Raw genomic sequence first — 15,505 nt, forward strand, 5'->3', positions numbered from 1 at the left:
CATTAGATACAAACTACTATCGCCATTACATACAATCTTCTCATTTAAATATAAATAAATGCGAGCGTAGTAGAGAACCCATTCCTTGTCCATCACGTGACTGATCATTATTCGAATCGGCAACTTCTTCGAACCGTTCCCGCCAGAACGCAAACTGACCAATCACGGCCCCTAATAAGGTCACGTGATGGAGTAAAATTCTAAAGGCATTTGGAGCCCTCTTAACGCTATATATAGATCAACTCATACCCAATAATTTGTCTCGGTCCAGTTTCTCTTTGAGAACTGTTCCGTGTACCACACAACAGCAGCAGCAGCCAGCGACCACTTCAGCAGCTTCGTCCAGCCACGATGACCTCCGCCGTCGCCACATCAGCAACAAGAGTCTACTACTACTATCCAGCATCATCATCATAACCAACACGATTAATACCAAACAGCCTCTACACTACCAGCGTCAACACGAATTACTATGTACACCAAACCAAACCTCCGCGGCACATCTCTCTCTTCGATTCTGTTAGGTGACTCAGCTTCACCACGGTAAATAAACAGACAAGAGTTCTTAAACAGACAAGAAATTCTCAGCCAGCGATGAACATCTGTATAACAAGAATCACGGCCCGGCATCGATGCCACGACATCACAACTAGTGATCAGCACTGCCACACTCAGCCTCTCCTCACTTTCACATACAGAACTTTTCCTATAGTGTACTAACGATCTGGTATAATTGCTCACGTGTCATTTACTGACTCTTTCTATCTGCTGTAATAACTCACACATGTATCACTCACATACACACTTTTCTTTGTATGACGGCCTGTCTTTGATTATGTTCTTGTATGTCGCATTCACACTCTCACACAGACATACATCTTTAACGCTACAATAAATATATCTGTTATTCATCTAATACGGTTGTGGTCTTTCATTACTGGTCATCTATGTTATCGTCGTATAACATATCATATATATCATCATTTGATATATATATTGTGAGTTCGACCGTGTGACACGTTTAAATAAAAGGAGTCCTCTGTTTTTCCATTCGTCACCATATCTCCTTTTATGAGTTCGCACGGTCGTCCCTTACAATTGGTGCCCCCGACGTCGGTCGTTCCTAACATATATATATATATATATATATATATATATATATGGCTGTGTGGTAAGTATCTTGCTTACCAACCACATGGTTCCGGGTTCAGTCCCACTGCGTGGCACCTTGGGCAAGTGTCTTCTACTATAGCCTCGGGCCGACCAAAGCCTTGTGAGTGGATTTGGTAGACGGAATCTGAAAGAAGCCCGTCGTATATATGTATATATATATATATATGTATATGTGTGTGTGTTTGTCCCCCTAGCATTGCTTGACAACCGATGCTGGTGTGTTTATGTCCCCGTCACTTAGCAGTTCGGCAAAAGAGACCGATAGAATAAGTACTAGGCTTACAAAGAATAAGTCCCGCGGTCGATTTGCTCGACTAAAGGCGGTGCTCCAGCATGGCCACAGTCAAATGACAAACAGCATGAGCGCAGCCACTTGGCTGAAACACATAAATAAATAAATAAATATACACAGATAGACAGGTATTCCGGGTGTCCCAAAAGAGACCAATGTAATAAGTAGTAGTCTCACAATGAATAAGTCCCGGGGTTGATTTCTTCGACTGAAACCCTTTAAGGCGGTGCTACAGCATGGCTGCAATCAAATGACTGAAAGAAGCAAAAGAATATATACGTATGCACATTCAATTGAATGTCTTTGTTATTGAAACAAAAAGTGCAGTGAGGATTTAAACAAGGTACACTTCAACATCCTTAAAAATTTTATTTCGTATATATATTTCTCTATTTGTAAGAGAATAATATGAATGTTTTCACATCATCAGAAATATTCACAACTAAGTCTTCCTTAAAAAAAACACAAAAAAACCGAAACTGTAGATTTATATCCATTATACATGTTTCAGGTAATCTTTTTATTCGTAAATGAAGTGTTTACGTGAGGGTGAGAAGCTACCCTCTTTGATATAAATTTCAAACTGTCAACTAAGAAAATCAGGCATACAATAAATAAGCAAATACATACAAAAACAAAATACAATTTTTTTTTCTCTCTTTTGTATGTGTGTCTACAAAGATAAAAAGCTGGGGTTTAAAGCTTTCTTTTGAGATGGGTGAAAGGAAGAGATCGTAATTTTTACAGGAGGGAAACTCGAGGCTGTGATAAGCTCCAAGACAGTCAACTGGCAAAAGCAAGCGCGAGAGCAGAAAGGGGCAACCTTTGTTTCAAGAAGTGGGTCACATGAGCCTCTGCTCATCGTCAGGCAGGCCACACTTCGACAAAACATTATTATTTTCTTCAAAAAATTTGGCGTGCCATTTAGAAAGTTCGGCAGGCCTGAGTTGTCGGCCCATGACTGCTTTGGAACAACATCATCGGACTTTGAAGCTTGCTGACGTCAACGTTGTCTTTCGTACTTTGTTTTTTTCCTGACGAGGGATCAATAAGTAAAGTATTAGTTGAATGCTACTGGCCTGGCAGAATCATTAAAATGCCTTCTGGTATTTGTTCTGGATCTTTGTATTCTGAGTTGAAAATCCCACTGTGTTCTACCAGCAACCAATTAGCTGTCATTTTTGACGGCACGGGGCCAGCTAGTTTATATATATATATATATATATATATATATATATCATCATCATCGTCGTCGTTTAACGTCCGCTTTCCATGCTAGCATGGGTTGGACGATTTGACTGAGGACTGGTGAAACCAGATGGTTACACTAGGCTCCAATCTGATCTGGCAGAGTTTCTACAGCTGGATGCCCTTCCTAACGCCAAGTATATATATATATATATATATATATATATATATATATATATACACACACACATATATATATATATATGTATGTATGTCTATCTACATGTGTGTATGTATATATATATGTATGTGTATATGTGTCTCCTCTTGCCTTGACATCACGTCATAGTTGGAAAGAAAAATCTTCCTCATATAAGCAATGTCCTTCAATGCAATCTTCCATGAAAGACGTTGTCTCTCTGGTCACAAGGAAATATTACCTTACTTGGAAACAAGTATGCCTAACCCATGACAGATTGGAAAAGCAGACGTAAAAACTATGATGATGATGATGATGAGTGATGAGGAAGCTGGCAGGGTGACAGTAGAGATTGCAGGGGACAAGTATGACCGATAGCCTGGGAAGGATGTGGATGGTGGCGTGGGTGGTGGCAACAGTGTTTGGTCACGGACAGAATTGCTGGTGTTGGTGCTGCTGATGGTGAAGGTGGTGGCGTCATTACCTAATGGACTCCTTCCTTTCTTTAAGACCATAGTGTGTGTGTTTAATCTGAGTGAGATTTGGCTGCTATTTCTAACAGGTCGGCAGAGCGACCGCATAAAAGTACCTGTTGTCTCTAGTGAACAAACGTCACGATGACAGTCATGATGAAGGCGGCGATGATGATGATGGTGATGACGATAATGATGTTGATGTTGTTGTCATTGTTGCTAATGGTGACGAGGGTATTGATGCTGTTCTTCTCGTAGTCACTGTTACTGCTGCTGCTGCTGCTGTTGTTGTTGTTGGTGCTGCAGCTGTTGATGATGATGATGATGATGACATTGGTGGTTGTGGTGGTGGTGGTGGTGGTAGTCCAGTCGGCGGCGACGGCGATGACGTTGCAGCTGCTGCTGCTGTTTTCGGCGGCGGCGGCGTCGTTGTCGTTGCTGGTGGTGGTGGTGGTAGTGACGGCGGCGATGAAGACGGTGGTGACGGAGGCGACGTTGACGACGACGACGACGACGACGGGTAGTGGTAATAGTAGTAGTAGAAGGAAGTGGAGGGGGAGGAGGTGGAGGTAGTGGACTGCATCACTGCCCTCGCCCGTGCCGGATATGCCTCAACAAAGAAGGAGGGAGCTACGGTATAGTCCGCAGCGAGAGTGGTTCTGGTGGTAGTGGAAGGAGTACTGTCAAGAGTAGTAGTAGTAGTAGTAGTGTCGATGGTTTTGTCAGCAGTCATGGTGGTGGTGGTAGTAGTGCTGTTTATGTCATCACTTGTGCTCCCAGAGGTAATAGTTATGGCGTTGTCACCGATGGTGGTGGTGGTGGTGATGGTGGCGGAGGCGGTGTTCATTGTGGTGGTGGCAGATAAACTGTCAGTGGTGGTGGTGGTGGTGGTGGTCACGGCGGGGTTGTCGGCGGCGGCGGCGGCGGCGGCCACGTAGACGGTGGCTGGCAGGAGCACGCCAGACGGGCTGCCGGGGTCGCCGGGAGGCGGCGGCGGCGGCGGCGGCGGCGTGGCCGGGGAAAGCGGCGACGACGGCGAGGGAGGGCTGGCCGGCACGTCGAGCGACGTCTCGCACGAGGAAGGGGACAGCGTGGAGCACGGGTAGGACGGGGAGGTGTAGGAGGCCGGCGAGATGTAGGAGGAGGTCGGCGGGGAGGCGAAGGAGCAGACGGACGGGGAGGAGAGGGGCGAGCCGGGCGACAGGGACAGCCTTGACGTCGACGGCAGGGGAGGGGCGGGAGGAGGAGGAGGAGGAGGGGGAAGGGGTGGCGGCGGTGGAGGAGGAGGAGAGGCCGGGGGCAGTGAAGCCGAGGACGGCCGATCTTGACCGTCGGGTTGCTGTGGTAGTGCTGCTGTTGTCGCTGCGACTATTGTTGGTGTTGTTGTTGAGGTCAACGGCAGGGAAAGGCTTGGCTGGGGCTGGGATGGCGAAGGCTGCAATAATAATAAATCACTGAGATGCCGGGCCAGCAGCTTGCGGTCCACTTTCTGGTTGAATTTCTCACCTGTTGCAAGAAGAAAGAAGCAACAAATAATCACATAATTACCAACCAAAGTTAATTAATTGTGTGTGTGTGTGTGTGTGTGTCTCTCTTTTATCTTTTACTTGTTTCAGTCATTAGACTATGACCATACTGAGGGACCACCTTGAAGAATTTTGAGTTGAATGGCTCAACTCCAGTACTTAATTTTTTGGTAAGCCTGGGAATTATTCTATCAGTCTCTTTTACTGAACTGCTAGGTTATGGGGAAGTAAACACACCATCATCGATTGTCAAGTGATGGTGGGGTGTACAAATACAGACACCCGCACATATATGATGGGCTTCTTTCAGTTTCTGTCTACCAAATCCACTCACAAGGCTTTGGTCGGCCCGAGGCTATAGCAGAATACACTTGCCCAAGGTGCTACGCAGTGAGACTGAACCCAGAACCATGTGGTTAGGAAGCAAGAATATATATACATGTGATAAATTCAACATCGGTTGATAAATCATGTTCGACGTATGAAATCTCACCTGGTTGTTGTCTTACCTGTTTAAAATTTTACCTCAAGATGGGGTTAAGTGTCTGAGCACCCCACAGACATGTGTAGTAACCTGTAACATAGTTCTCAGGGAGATTCAGCATGACACAGAATGTGATTAGGCTGGGCCCTTTGAAATATACATACAACTTTCCTTTGCTAGCTGAGCAGACTGGAGCACTGTGAAATAAAGTGTCTTGCTCAAGGACACAGTGCACCACTGGGGACCTTACGACCGTGGGCCATGTGCCTTCATTTCTACGTTTCAAGTAGAGACATAAGATAGTGGTGGGAAAGGGGTGGGAGAGGAATTGAAGATGAGAGGTGAAAGAGAATCAAGAAGGAGAAAGGGAGAGGGGGGAATAAGAGAGAGTAAGGGAGAGAGAGAGTAAGAGATGGTAAGAGAGAGAATGAGAGAGAAAAAGAGAGTAAGAATGAGAGAAAATAAGAAAGAAAGGGAATAAGAAAATGAGAGAGAAAGGGAGTACGAGAGTGAAATATACCTACCGTCCCAATCCCACAATTTGAAGATGTCTAGCAAAGCTGTATTGTTGTTATTGAGGTACAAAGTACGGATGGTTAGATTGGTGATGGTTTTCTCATCTTCTTCCACTGTTCCAAAGAAAACATGGAGATAAATTTCAGGTTACACATGTAGCACAACATAGAAATTCCAGCAGTCAAAGAACACATCATACCATTTATAATTGACACAACTGCAATTGAAGTAAAGATTGTTTGCCAACATAACATGGCAGTCCTGGTTTAGGACGAATGTGGCTGTAATTTAGCCCCAGGAGACATTGTGGATTTGGTTGACGGGAACTTTAAAAGCCTGCTGTATATATATTTATATATATATATATATATATATATATATACGAAACACCGGTGTTTTAATGGTGGCAGCTGATGAAGGAGATGTTTCTATGTGGCCTGCTTGTTTGTTGTACCTTGTTTATCATTTTGTCCATGTTCTTTTGCCACATCATGTACCCAGATATGCATCTATATGTACATGTAGATGAAGGTATGTACATACATGTATATATATATGCATATACTCATATATTGTTTATATATATATATATATATATATATATATATATATATATATACATACACATGTATATGTGTGTGTGTGTGTGTGTATATATATATATATATATATATATACGTGTGTGTGTGTATATATATATATATATATATATATATATATTTCGTGCGGGTGACACGTAAAAGCACCCACTACACTCTCTGAGTGGTTGGCGTTAGGAAGGGCATCCAGCTGTAGAAACTCTACCAGATCAGATTGGAGCCTGGTGTTGCCATCCGGTTTCACCAGTCCTCAGTCAAATCGTCCAACCCATGCTAGCATGGAAGGCGGACGTTAAACGATGATGATGATGATGATATATATACACAGCAGGCTTCAAAGACACTGCAGTAGAGAACTGTGAAAGAGTCTTGATAAATTAGAAATCTTACCTGCTGAGGGCAGTATGCAATACGCTATGATATCACGAAGGGCCTTCAACTTAATGTTCTCTGTGTTATTCTTCGTTACTGTCCTCACGAGCTTCTCTGTCAACTCACTTTCAGATTCATTCCTGAAATAGTGGGAAAACAATTTCATTTCAGACACACCAACACACACACACACACATATAGAATGAAGTCTGGTGCAGCCTTCCAGCTTGACAGTCCTGGTCAAATTGTTAGACCCGTGCCCCTGGACTGGCTCTTGTGCGGGTGGCACATAAAAGACACCATTTCGAGTGTGGCCGTTTTCGTGCGGGTGACACGTAAAAGCACCCACTACACTCTCTGAGTGGTTGGCGTTAGGAAGGGCATCCAGCTGTAGAAACTCTGCCAAATTTAGATTGGAGCCTGGTATTGCCATCCGGTTTCACCAGTCCTCAGTCAAATCGTCCAACCCATGCTAGCATGGAAAGCGGACGTTAAACGATGATGATGATGATTCCAGCATGGACAACGGACGCTAAATGTTGTTGATGATATATGTATATATATATATATATATATATATATATATATATATATATATATGTTGTTGTACTTGGGGATGGTCATATTGCCAGTTTAGCCAATAAAAACACATGCACTGTATATTTGGTGTTAATTTGCTTCAGCTTTATATTACATTACATTACATTACATTACTCCTATTTCAGCCAGAGTTCTTTCGTCACACTTCTGTGACCTCATCAGTGGTCCTTTGCTTTCTTCCTTCTTATGTGTGTCCCACCTTGCTAACTATCAGCCATTTTGTCAGCCAATCTTGCAAAACAAATATATATATATATATATATATATATATATATATATGAAGGGGTGTTGATAAGTTCCTGGCTTTAAGGGTGTCGTGAAAGGCCTGGTTAGAGGCCCAACCTTCCAAGTTCTTTTACAGGGCTTAGAAAAACTGAAGGATCGCTGCAATAAGTGTGAATCTGAGAGGGGAATATGTTGAATAAAATCATCATTAACAGATCTTCCTCTATTTTCTTTTACCCAAAGCCAGAAACTTTCTAAGCAGATCAAGTAACCCTGTAGAGACTCCCTCAATGGTCCAACGGTGTTGGTGATATATGCCTGTGTGTCCTAAACATCTCGGAGGGAAAAACTCCCATGAAAATATATAGGAAAGAGTGAAGAAAAAGAACTTGAATTAGGTAGGAAGTGGGTAGTGGTGGTAATGATGGTGGTGGTGGTAGTAGTAGTGGTGATAATGGTGGTGGTGTTGGTGGTGGTAGTAGTGGCGATAGTGGTGGTGGTGTTGGTGGTAGCAGTGATAATGGCGGCGGTAGTAGTGGCGATAATGGTGGTGGTGGTGGCAGTAATGGTGGTGGTAGTAGTGGTAATGGTGTTGGTGGTAGTGGTGATGATGGTGGTGGTGGTGATGTTGGTGGTGGTGGTGATGTTGATGGTGGTGGTGTAGTAGTGGTAATGGTGTTGGTAGTGGTAGTAGTGGTGATAATGGTGGTGGTAGTAGTGGCAGTAATGGTGATGATCATGGTGTTGGTAGTGGCACTGGTAGTGGTGGCAGTAGCGGTAGTGGTGGTGATGGCGGTAGTAGTGACGGTGACTCACCTGAGCTGTCTCTTCTGTATGATGGGGTTCGTGACGTCCTCGATTGGTTTCAACTTCACGTGGTTCGCGGACTGACGCATCGTAGACAGATAATCAGAATGCACCATTTTGATGTCCTCGTGGACGGTCTACGGCGATAGAATTGACACCGATAAGAAAAACAAACAACACCAAGAACAAACAAAAAAATAAAAATATTCACAACAATCCAGGCAGTAACAATAACAACAATTGCTACAATCTTTTATCTTTTATTTGTTTTTAGCCATTAGACTGTGGCCATACTGGGGCACAGCCTTGCAGAATTTTTAGTTAATTGAATCAACTCCAATATTTATTCTATTTGTCTCTTTTGCTGAACTGTTTAGTAACAAGGATGTAAACACACCGACACCGGTTGTCAAGTGGTAGTAGAACACACACATACAATGGGCTTCCTTCAGTTTCTGTCTACCAAATCTACTCACAAAGCTTTGGTTGGTCCACAGCTATAGTGAAAGAGACATCACCTAGGGGACACGCAGTAGGACTGAACTCAGAAGCATGTGGTTGGGAAGCAAGCTTTTTATCAAACAATTACACCTGCACCTATATATATATATATATACATATATATATATATATATATATATATGATGGGGTTGTTTTAGTTTCCGTCTACCAAATCCACTCACAAAGCTTTGGTAGGCACAAGGCTATAGTAGAAGACACTTGCTCAAGGTGCCACGCAGTGGAACTGAACCCAGAACCATGTGGTTGATAAGCAAGGTACTTACCATACAGCCACTCTACAATGGACTTCTTTCAGTTTCCATCTACCAAATCTACTCACAAGGCTTTGGTCGGCCCAAGGCTATAGTAGAAGACATTTGCCTAAGGTGACACCCAGTGGGACTGAACCCGGAACCATGTGGCTGGTAAGCAAGCTATTTACCACACAGCCACTCTTGTGCCTATATTGGAATTTGTAATAGACCTAAATGAATTTAACTTCTTGTACTTTTGAAGATGTTCTTTAGGATAACGTGAAATATTGTACTTCAGATAGAATAAAGTAAAATATAGCTGTGAATAAAAGGTGCGTAGATTATGAATTTTGATTGAAGGGATGGGGACTCGAAACAAAAAGTTGCAGGGGGGACTCTAAAAGTCAAGCGATGGAGCTGACCATGTGGCCACAAAGTGAGTTTCTTTACCACATGGTTATGACTAATTAACATTACTTTACTGATTAACTTACCTTGTTGGCTATTATACATGGAGATTGGAGAATGGTGTCTGGAGCATTCTCATTCAGCCATAGAGTTTGCTCCAGCTGGCCAACGGTCATTCTCTGGGCAGGATCAACATGTAGCAAGCTGAATAAAGGCAAAAAAAAAAAAAAAAGAAGGGTGAATGCTTGCATCACCAACATCATCATCATCATCATCATCATCATTTAACATCCAATTTTCCATGCTGGCATGGGTTGGATGGTTTGACATGGAGCTGGCCAGGTAGAACACTGCACCAGACTTCACTGTCTGTTTTGGAATGGTTTTTGTGGCTGGATGGCCATGTAAAAAAAAAAAAAAAGTAATAAGTAGATGCATACATTTGAGTGAGTGCAGTGATAGAAGTGGTGGTGGTGGTGGTGGTAGTGTTGTAGTTGTGGTTTTGTTGCAGCTACTGGTGATGGTGACTGTGGTGGTAGGAGAAGGGTAAATATGGTGGTGGTAGGTGATGATAATGCTGCTGTTGATGATGATGATGATAGCGGGAGTCTAGGACATTTATCCCCCATGGATGATACCCCACCCGCTAAAGACAACAGATAATAACTTAAAGCTTCTTAATATATTGGAGAGGGGGTATTTAACCAGGCAGTGGGGAGTAATTGTCCTAGGAGGTAGTTGTTGTTGGCAGGGGGGGAACTGTCCCATGGGGGTAGTTGTCCTGATACAGATAGGGGTGATAGCAATAGTAATGGTGGTTATGTTAAGAGAATATACAACCACTGTGATGATAGTGGTGGTGATGTTGGTGGTGGTGGTGGTGATGGTATCTCTCCTCGAATTATATATGACTTACCTCTGTACAATGTCCTTAGCCGAATTTGAGATGAACTCCCAGTCCTGTTCTGGGAATTCGTACTGCCCAGTGAGGATTTTCCGACGCATTGCCAAGCTTAGTGGACGCGAAGGAGTTTCTGAGTAAAACGGGGGATAACCACACAACATTATATACAGGATCACTCCAAGACTCCACATATCACAACTCTGTATTTAACAAAGAAAGCAAGAAAGCAGATGATTAAAGATTAATGACTGTAGTTGAGCGATTGAAAAAATGGTTTCAAACTTATCTAAGTAGTCTGGTGTGTATATATATATATATATATCATCATCATGATCATCATCATCGTTTAACGTCCGCTTTCCATGCTAGCATGGGTTGGACGATTTGACTGAGGACTGGTGAAACCGGATGGCAACACCAGGCTCCAATCTAATTTGGCAGAGTTTCTACAGCTGGATGCCCTTCCTAACGCCAACCACTCAGAGAGTGTAGTGGGTGCTTTTACGTGTCACCCGCACGAAAACGGCCACGCTCGAAATGGTGTCTTTTATGTGCCACCCGCACAAGCCAGTCCAGGGGCACTGGCAACGATCTCACTCGAAAATCCTACGGGAGCCAGTCAGGCGGTACTGGCAACGGCCACGCTCAAAATGGTGCATCTCATGTGCCACCCGCACAAGAGCCAGTCCAGGGGCACTGGCAACGATCTTACTTGGCTTGCCGGGTCTTCTCACGCACAGCACATTTCCAAAGGTCTCGGTCAGTAGTCATCGCCTCGGTGAGGCCCAATGTACGAAGGTCTTGCCTCACCACCTCAGCCCAGGTCTTCCTGGGCCTACCTCTTCCACGGGTTCCCTCAACTGTTAGGGTGTGGCACTTTTTCACGCAGCTATCCTCATCCATTTTCACCACATGTCCATACCAGCGCAATCGTCTCTCTTGCACACCACAACTGATTATATATACACATACATATGTATACATACAGTTCTATATTTAAGAGATGAGGAATTATGGACATTATTTACATTTGACGGATATTTAAAAAAATAGACAGAGAACACTGGAAAATACGAAGACTAAAAGCAGCACATATGCTAGGACACAACAACCTCCTAAGCAGGCTGAGTGCAGATATGAGCAGCATATGGGAACCGGTATTAAGGAAGGATAGGAAAATACTACTCAAAATCTTGGAATTTCCAAATGAAGGATCCACCACCGGATGCCGCTTGAAGTCACACCCAGGACAATAAAAATGCATATACACACATGTGGAGAGAGCGGTATTTCGTCTGCCACTACGTTCTGAGTTCAAATTCCGCCGAGGTCGACTTTGCCTTTCATCCTTTCGGGGTCGATTAAATAAGTACCAGTTACGCACTGGGGTTGATATAATCGACTTAATCCGTTTGTCTGTCTTTGTTTGTCCCCTCTGTGTGTAGCCCCTTGTGGGTAGTAAAGAAATAACACATGTGGAGAGAGAGAGAGAGAGAGAGAATGAGAGAAAATCTACTTACCTTATCATACATACATGGCTTTGAGGTCTGTATAATACCATGTTTTATTTGGTTCTGGAACAGGTAGGCTTCCAATACCTGATGCAGATACAAAGAAAGAAAGAAAGAATGAATGAATGAATGAACGAATAAATAAATAAAGGGTAAAGACCCACTTTGGTCAGGATTGACCATGGGATTGCACCTACAAAGTTCTCCGACAAAGCACAAGCCCAGGCAAGACCAACAGTTGCCCATGCATATCAGCCTGCCCTCTCCATGCCACTAATGTTATCCAAGGGAAAGGCAAAGGGGTCGATACAGCTTGGCACCAGGCACAACTCATTTCTACAGATGAGTGAATTGGAGCAATGTGAAATAAAGTGTCTTGTTCAAGAACACAACACGCAGCCCAGTGTGGGAATTGGACAAGTTACCTCATGATTGTAAGCCTGACGTTCTAACCACTGACCTATGCACCTTCACTTATCTCTATATATATATATATATATATATATATATATATATATATATATATATATATGTATATATATGTATTGAGAAAAAGAGGCGTCAGAATATTGGAAAAAATCCTTTTATTTCTTTATTATTATTATATATAAATAAAAATGGATAAAGATCCCCTTTAGTCATGAAAAAAGACACTTGCCCAAGGTGCCACGCAGTGGGACTGAACTCGGAACCATGTGGTTGGTAAGCAAGCTACTTACGACATAACCATTCTTGCGCCTATGTATGATGGTGAAAATCATTTTACAGCTTCCAGGTGATGTCAAGACAAAGATACACAATCACACATACATATATACATGACAGGCTTCTTCCAGTTTCCGTCTACCAAATCCACTCACGAGGCTTTAGTTGGCCAGAGGCTATAATAAAAGACACTTGCCTAAGGTACCATGCAGTGGGACTGAACCCAAGAACTGGTTTGGGAAGCAAGCTCCTTATCACACAACCATGCCAGCATCATCATCATCATCATCATCATCATTGTTTAACATCCGTTTTCCATGCTGGCATGGGTTGGATGGTTCAACTGGGGTCTGGGAAGCCAGGAGGCTGCACCAGGCTCCAGTCTGATCTGGCAGTGTTTCTATGGCTGGATGCCCTTCCTAACGCCAACCACTCCGAGTGTGTAGTAGGTGCTTTTTTTACATGCCACCGACACAGGGGCCAGAGGGGGCTGGCATCGACCATGATTGGATGGAGCTATGTATGTGCCACCGGCATGGAAGCCAGCCAATCAAGTCAAGTCATCTTTGTAATATTTATTTTCAGACACTCCCTTATCACTATCGAAATTTTAACAAGCAACAAAGCAGAGAGTGGTTCGTTAGAAACTTGCGACTGATGGTAATGTTGTGCACAAACTGTATGATATAAAATATAAAAATAACTAAAATACAACGAAGAGGGGGTGACGTACCTGCGGAGCAACATAGTAAGGGGTGAAATGTGGCGTCATTAATTTACCATTATCAAACTTTGCAAAACCAAAGTCGGTCAGCTTCACTAAAGCATCCTGAAAGTAGAAAGCAATAAGAATTATTTAGATTAGTTGTGTCTCAACCATTTTTTGATTCCTATTTTATTCAAAGGACTCCTTTTTGATCCCCGTTTTATTCAGATTGACCCTCCAGGCCATTTGATGTTTAACTCTTCATTTAATCCAGCCCTAAATGGCACAAACACTCTACCTGTTTTATGTAAAAAAAATGGCCTGATCCAGCCTCTCATGCTGAACCCGGAACCATGTGGTTGGGAAGCAAGCTTCTTACCACACAGCTACACTGTGCCTATATATATATATATATATATATATATATATATATATATATATATATATATATTTATATATATATATGACGTTGACCAGACACAAGATGTGATCTATTTCTAGCACATTAAATGTCCACGTTAGTGGTCAACGTCATATATAAAAATGTACTTTAATCCCCTGAGATTGCACATACTGTTTCTGAATCTCTTTGATTCTTTAAATGTGCTAGCTTCATGGTAATTAATCAATATTAATTAATATATAATTTTTTGCCATTTTTTAAATAATATATATATATATATATGTGTGTGTGTGTGTGTGTATGTGTATTTATGTATGTATGTATGTATGTATCTAAGATAGTGGCAGACAGTGAGAAGAAGTACTTAACACCAGATTTAGTGGATAAATACTTTCTTCGATTTGTGGATATAAAATGCTGCCATTAGCTTCATGTAATGCGTTGCAATTATCAAGTGTACCTCGAGAAAGTTTCTCTTTTGGATATGACGAGGTGAGATGACACAAAACTTTATCATACCGTAAATCCTCGAATATAAACCGCACTTTTTTTCCCCAAATTTAAATGTGCATACTATATACGAGGTTAAAAATGAAAAATATTTCCTAAGCAAAATTTTCTGATAAACATGTAAAGGCAATTTACTTAATATTTATTTTTCACTGACGTTATTACTGTTATTTCTTTATTTTCTACAAAGTGCACAAAAAAGCTACACGTTTGCATTATGTTATATATGCAATAATAATAAAGGACGTTACCGTATATACGTTTACAAACCAAGGACGTTATATAGACCTCCTTGACACAAGTTAGAGAAGGGGTGCGTATTATACTCAAGGTTTACGTTTTTCAGAGGTACAGCCCCCTAAAAATCCCCTGCGTATTATACTCAAGGGCGGACTATACTTGAGGATTTTTTCGGTACTTCAAATATTGTTTAGTGACCTGTAAGGAAATACAAGATACGCAGGTGAAGGGAGGTAACTCGTATAGAATTACTTAATACAGTTTTTAAGTGCTTAGTTGATTTAAAAAAAAAAATTATTTAAAGAAAAAGTTATGAAATCTAGTGACAATTTTTTAATATAAACAAATGACCAAAAAATGATGGTGAATCTGATTGGCCAAACGTTGACCCATCAATTTCAGTCAAATTTAGTTAATATATACTTAAACTGTGTTGATACTACATAAATAATATTTTTATAAATATTTTAATAGATATATGATGGATTTCTGTACTTTTCATCCACTGGTTCCACTCATAAGGTACCGATTAGCCCCAAACAATAGAACAACACTTGCTCAACATGCTGTGCATTGAGATGGAACCTGAAGTCACATGATTGCAATACAGATGTCTGTACCTTTTATATATATATATATATATATATATATATATTTCATTCAAATAAGAATTCTTCAAGGCAGTGCTCCAGCATGGCTGCCATCCAATTACTGAAATAAATTAGAAGATAAAAGATATATAAAAAAAAAAAAATACTGAAAAATCTTACAGCAGAATTGTCTTTGAGCAGCAGGTTTTCAGGTTTCAAATCCCTGTGTGCTATATTTTGACTGTGGCATCTTTTGATGGCAGAGGTGATCTGTCAAAGAAAACAATGTTAAACAACAAAAAAATAAAGAAGGGCAACA

General features: G+C 41.8%; 1 protein-coding gene across 6 annotated transcripts in view; it reads right to left on the reverse strand.

Moving 5' to 3' along the window:
* Positions 1-1,809: 1,809 nt before the first annotated feature.
* LOC106879684 (MAP kinase-activated protein kinase 5-like) overlaps positions 1,810-15,505 on the reverse strand; it is a 38,758-nt gene continuing 25,062 nt past the window's right edge. For all 6 annotated transcript variants that reach the window (XM_089341097.1, XM_089341093.1, XM_089341096.1 and 3 more), the window contains 9 exons: positions 15,367-15,456; positions 13,471-13,566; positions 12,042-12,119; positions 10,534-10,721; positions 9,704-9,821; positions 8,464-8,591; positions 6,841-6,962; positions 5,860-5,964; positions 1,810-4,831 (listed from right to left, as the gene is read on the reverse strand). In XM_089341097.1, coding sequence (XP_089197223.1) covers positions 3,477-4,831; positions 5,860-5,964; positions 6,841-6,962; positions 8,464-8,591; positions 9,704-9,821; positions 10,534-10,721; positions 12,042-12,119; positions 13,471-13,566; positions 15,367-15,456 — 2,280 coding nt within the window. In that variant the 3' untranslated portion in view covers positions 1,810-3,476. The remainder of the gene's footprint in view (positions 4,832-5,859; positions 5,965-6,840; positions 6,963-8,463; positions 8,592-9,703; positions 9,822-10,533; positions 10,722-12,041; positions 12,120-13,470; positions 13,567-15,366; positions 15,457-15,505) is intronic.

Source organism: Octopus bimaculoides, chromosome 24 (genome assembly GCF_046866305.1).
Source record: "Octopus bimaculoides isolate indiv1 chromosome 24, ASM4686630v1, whole genome shotgun sequence".
NCBI classification, from domain to species: domain Eukaryota; kingdom Metazoa; phylum Mollusca; class Cephalopoda; order Octopoda; family Octopodidae; genus Octopus; species Octopus bimaculoides.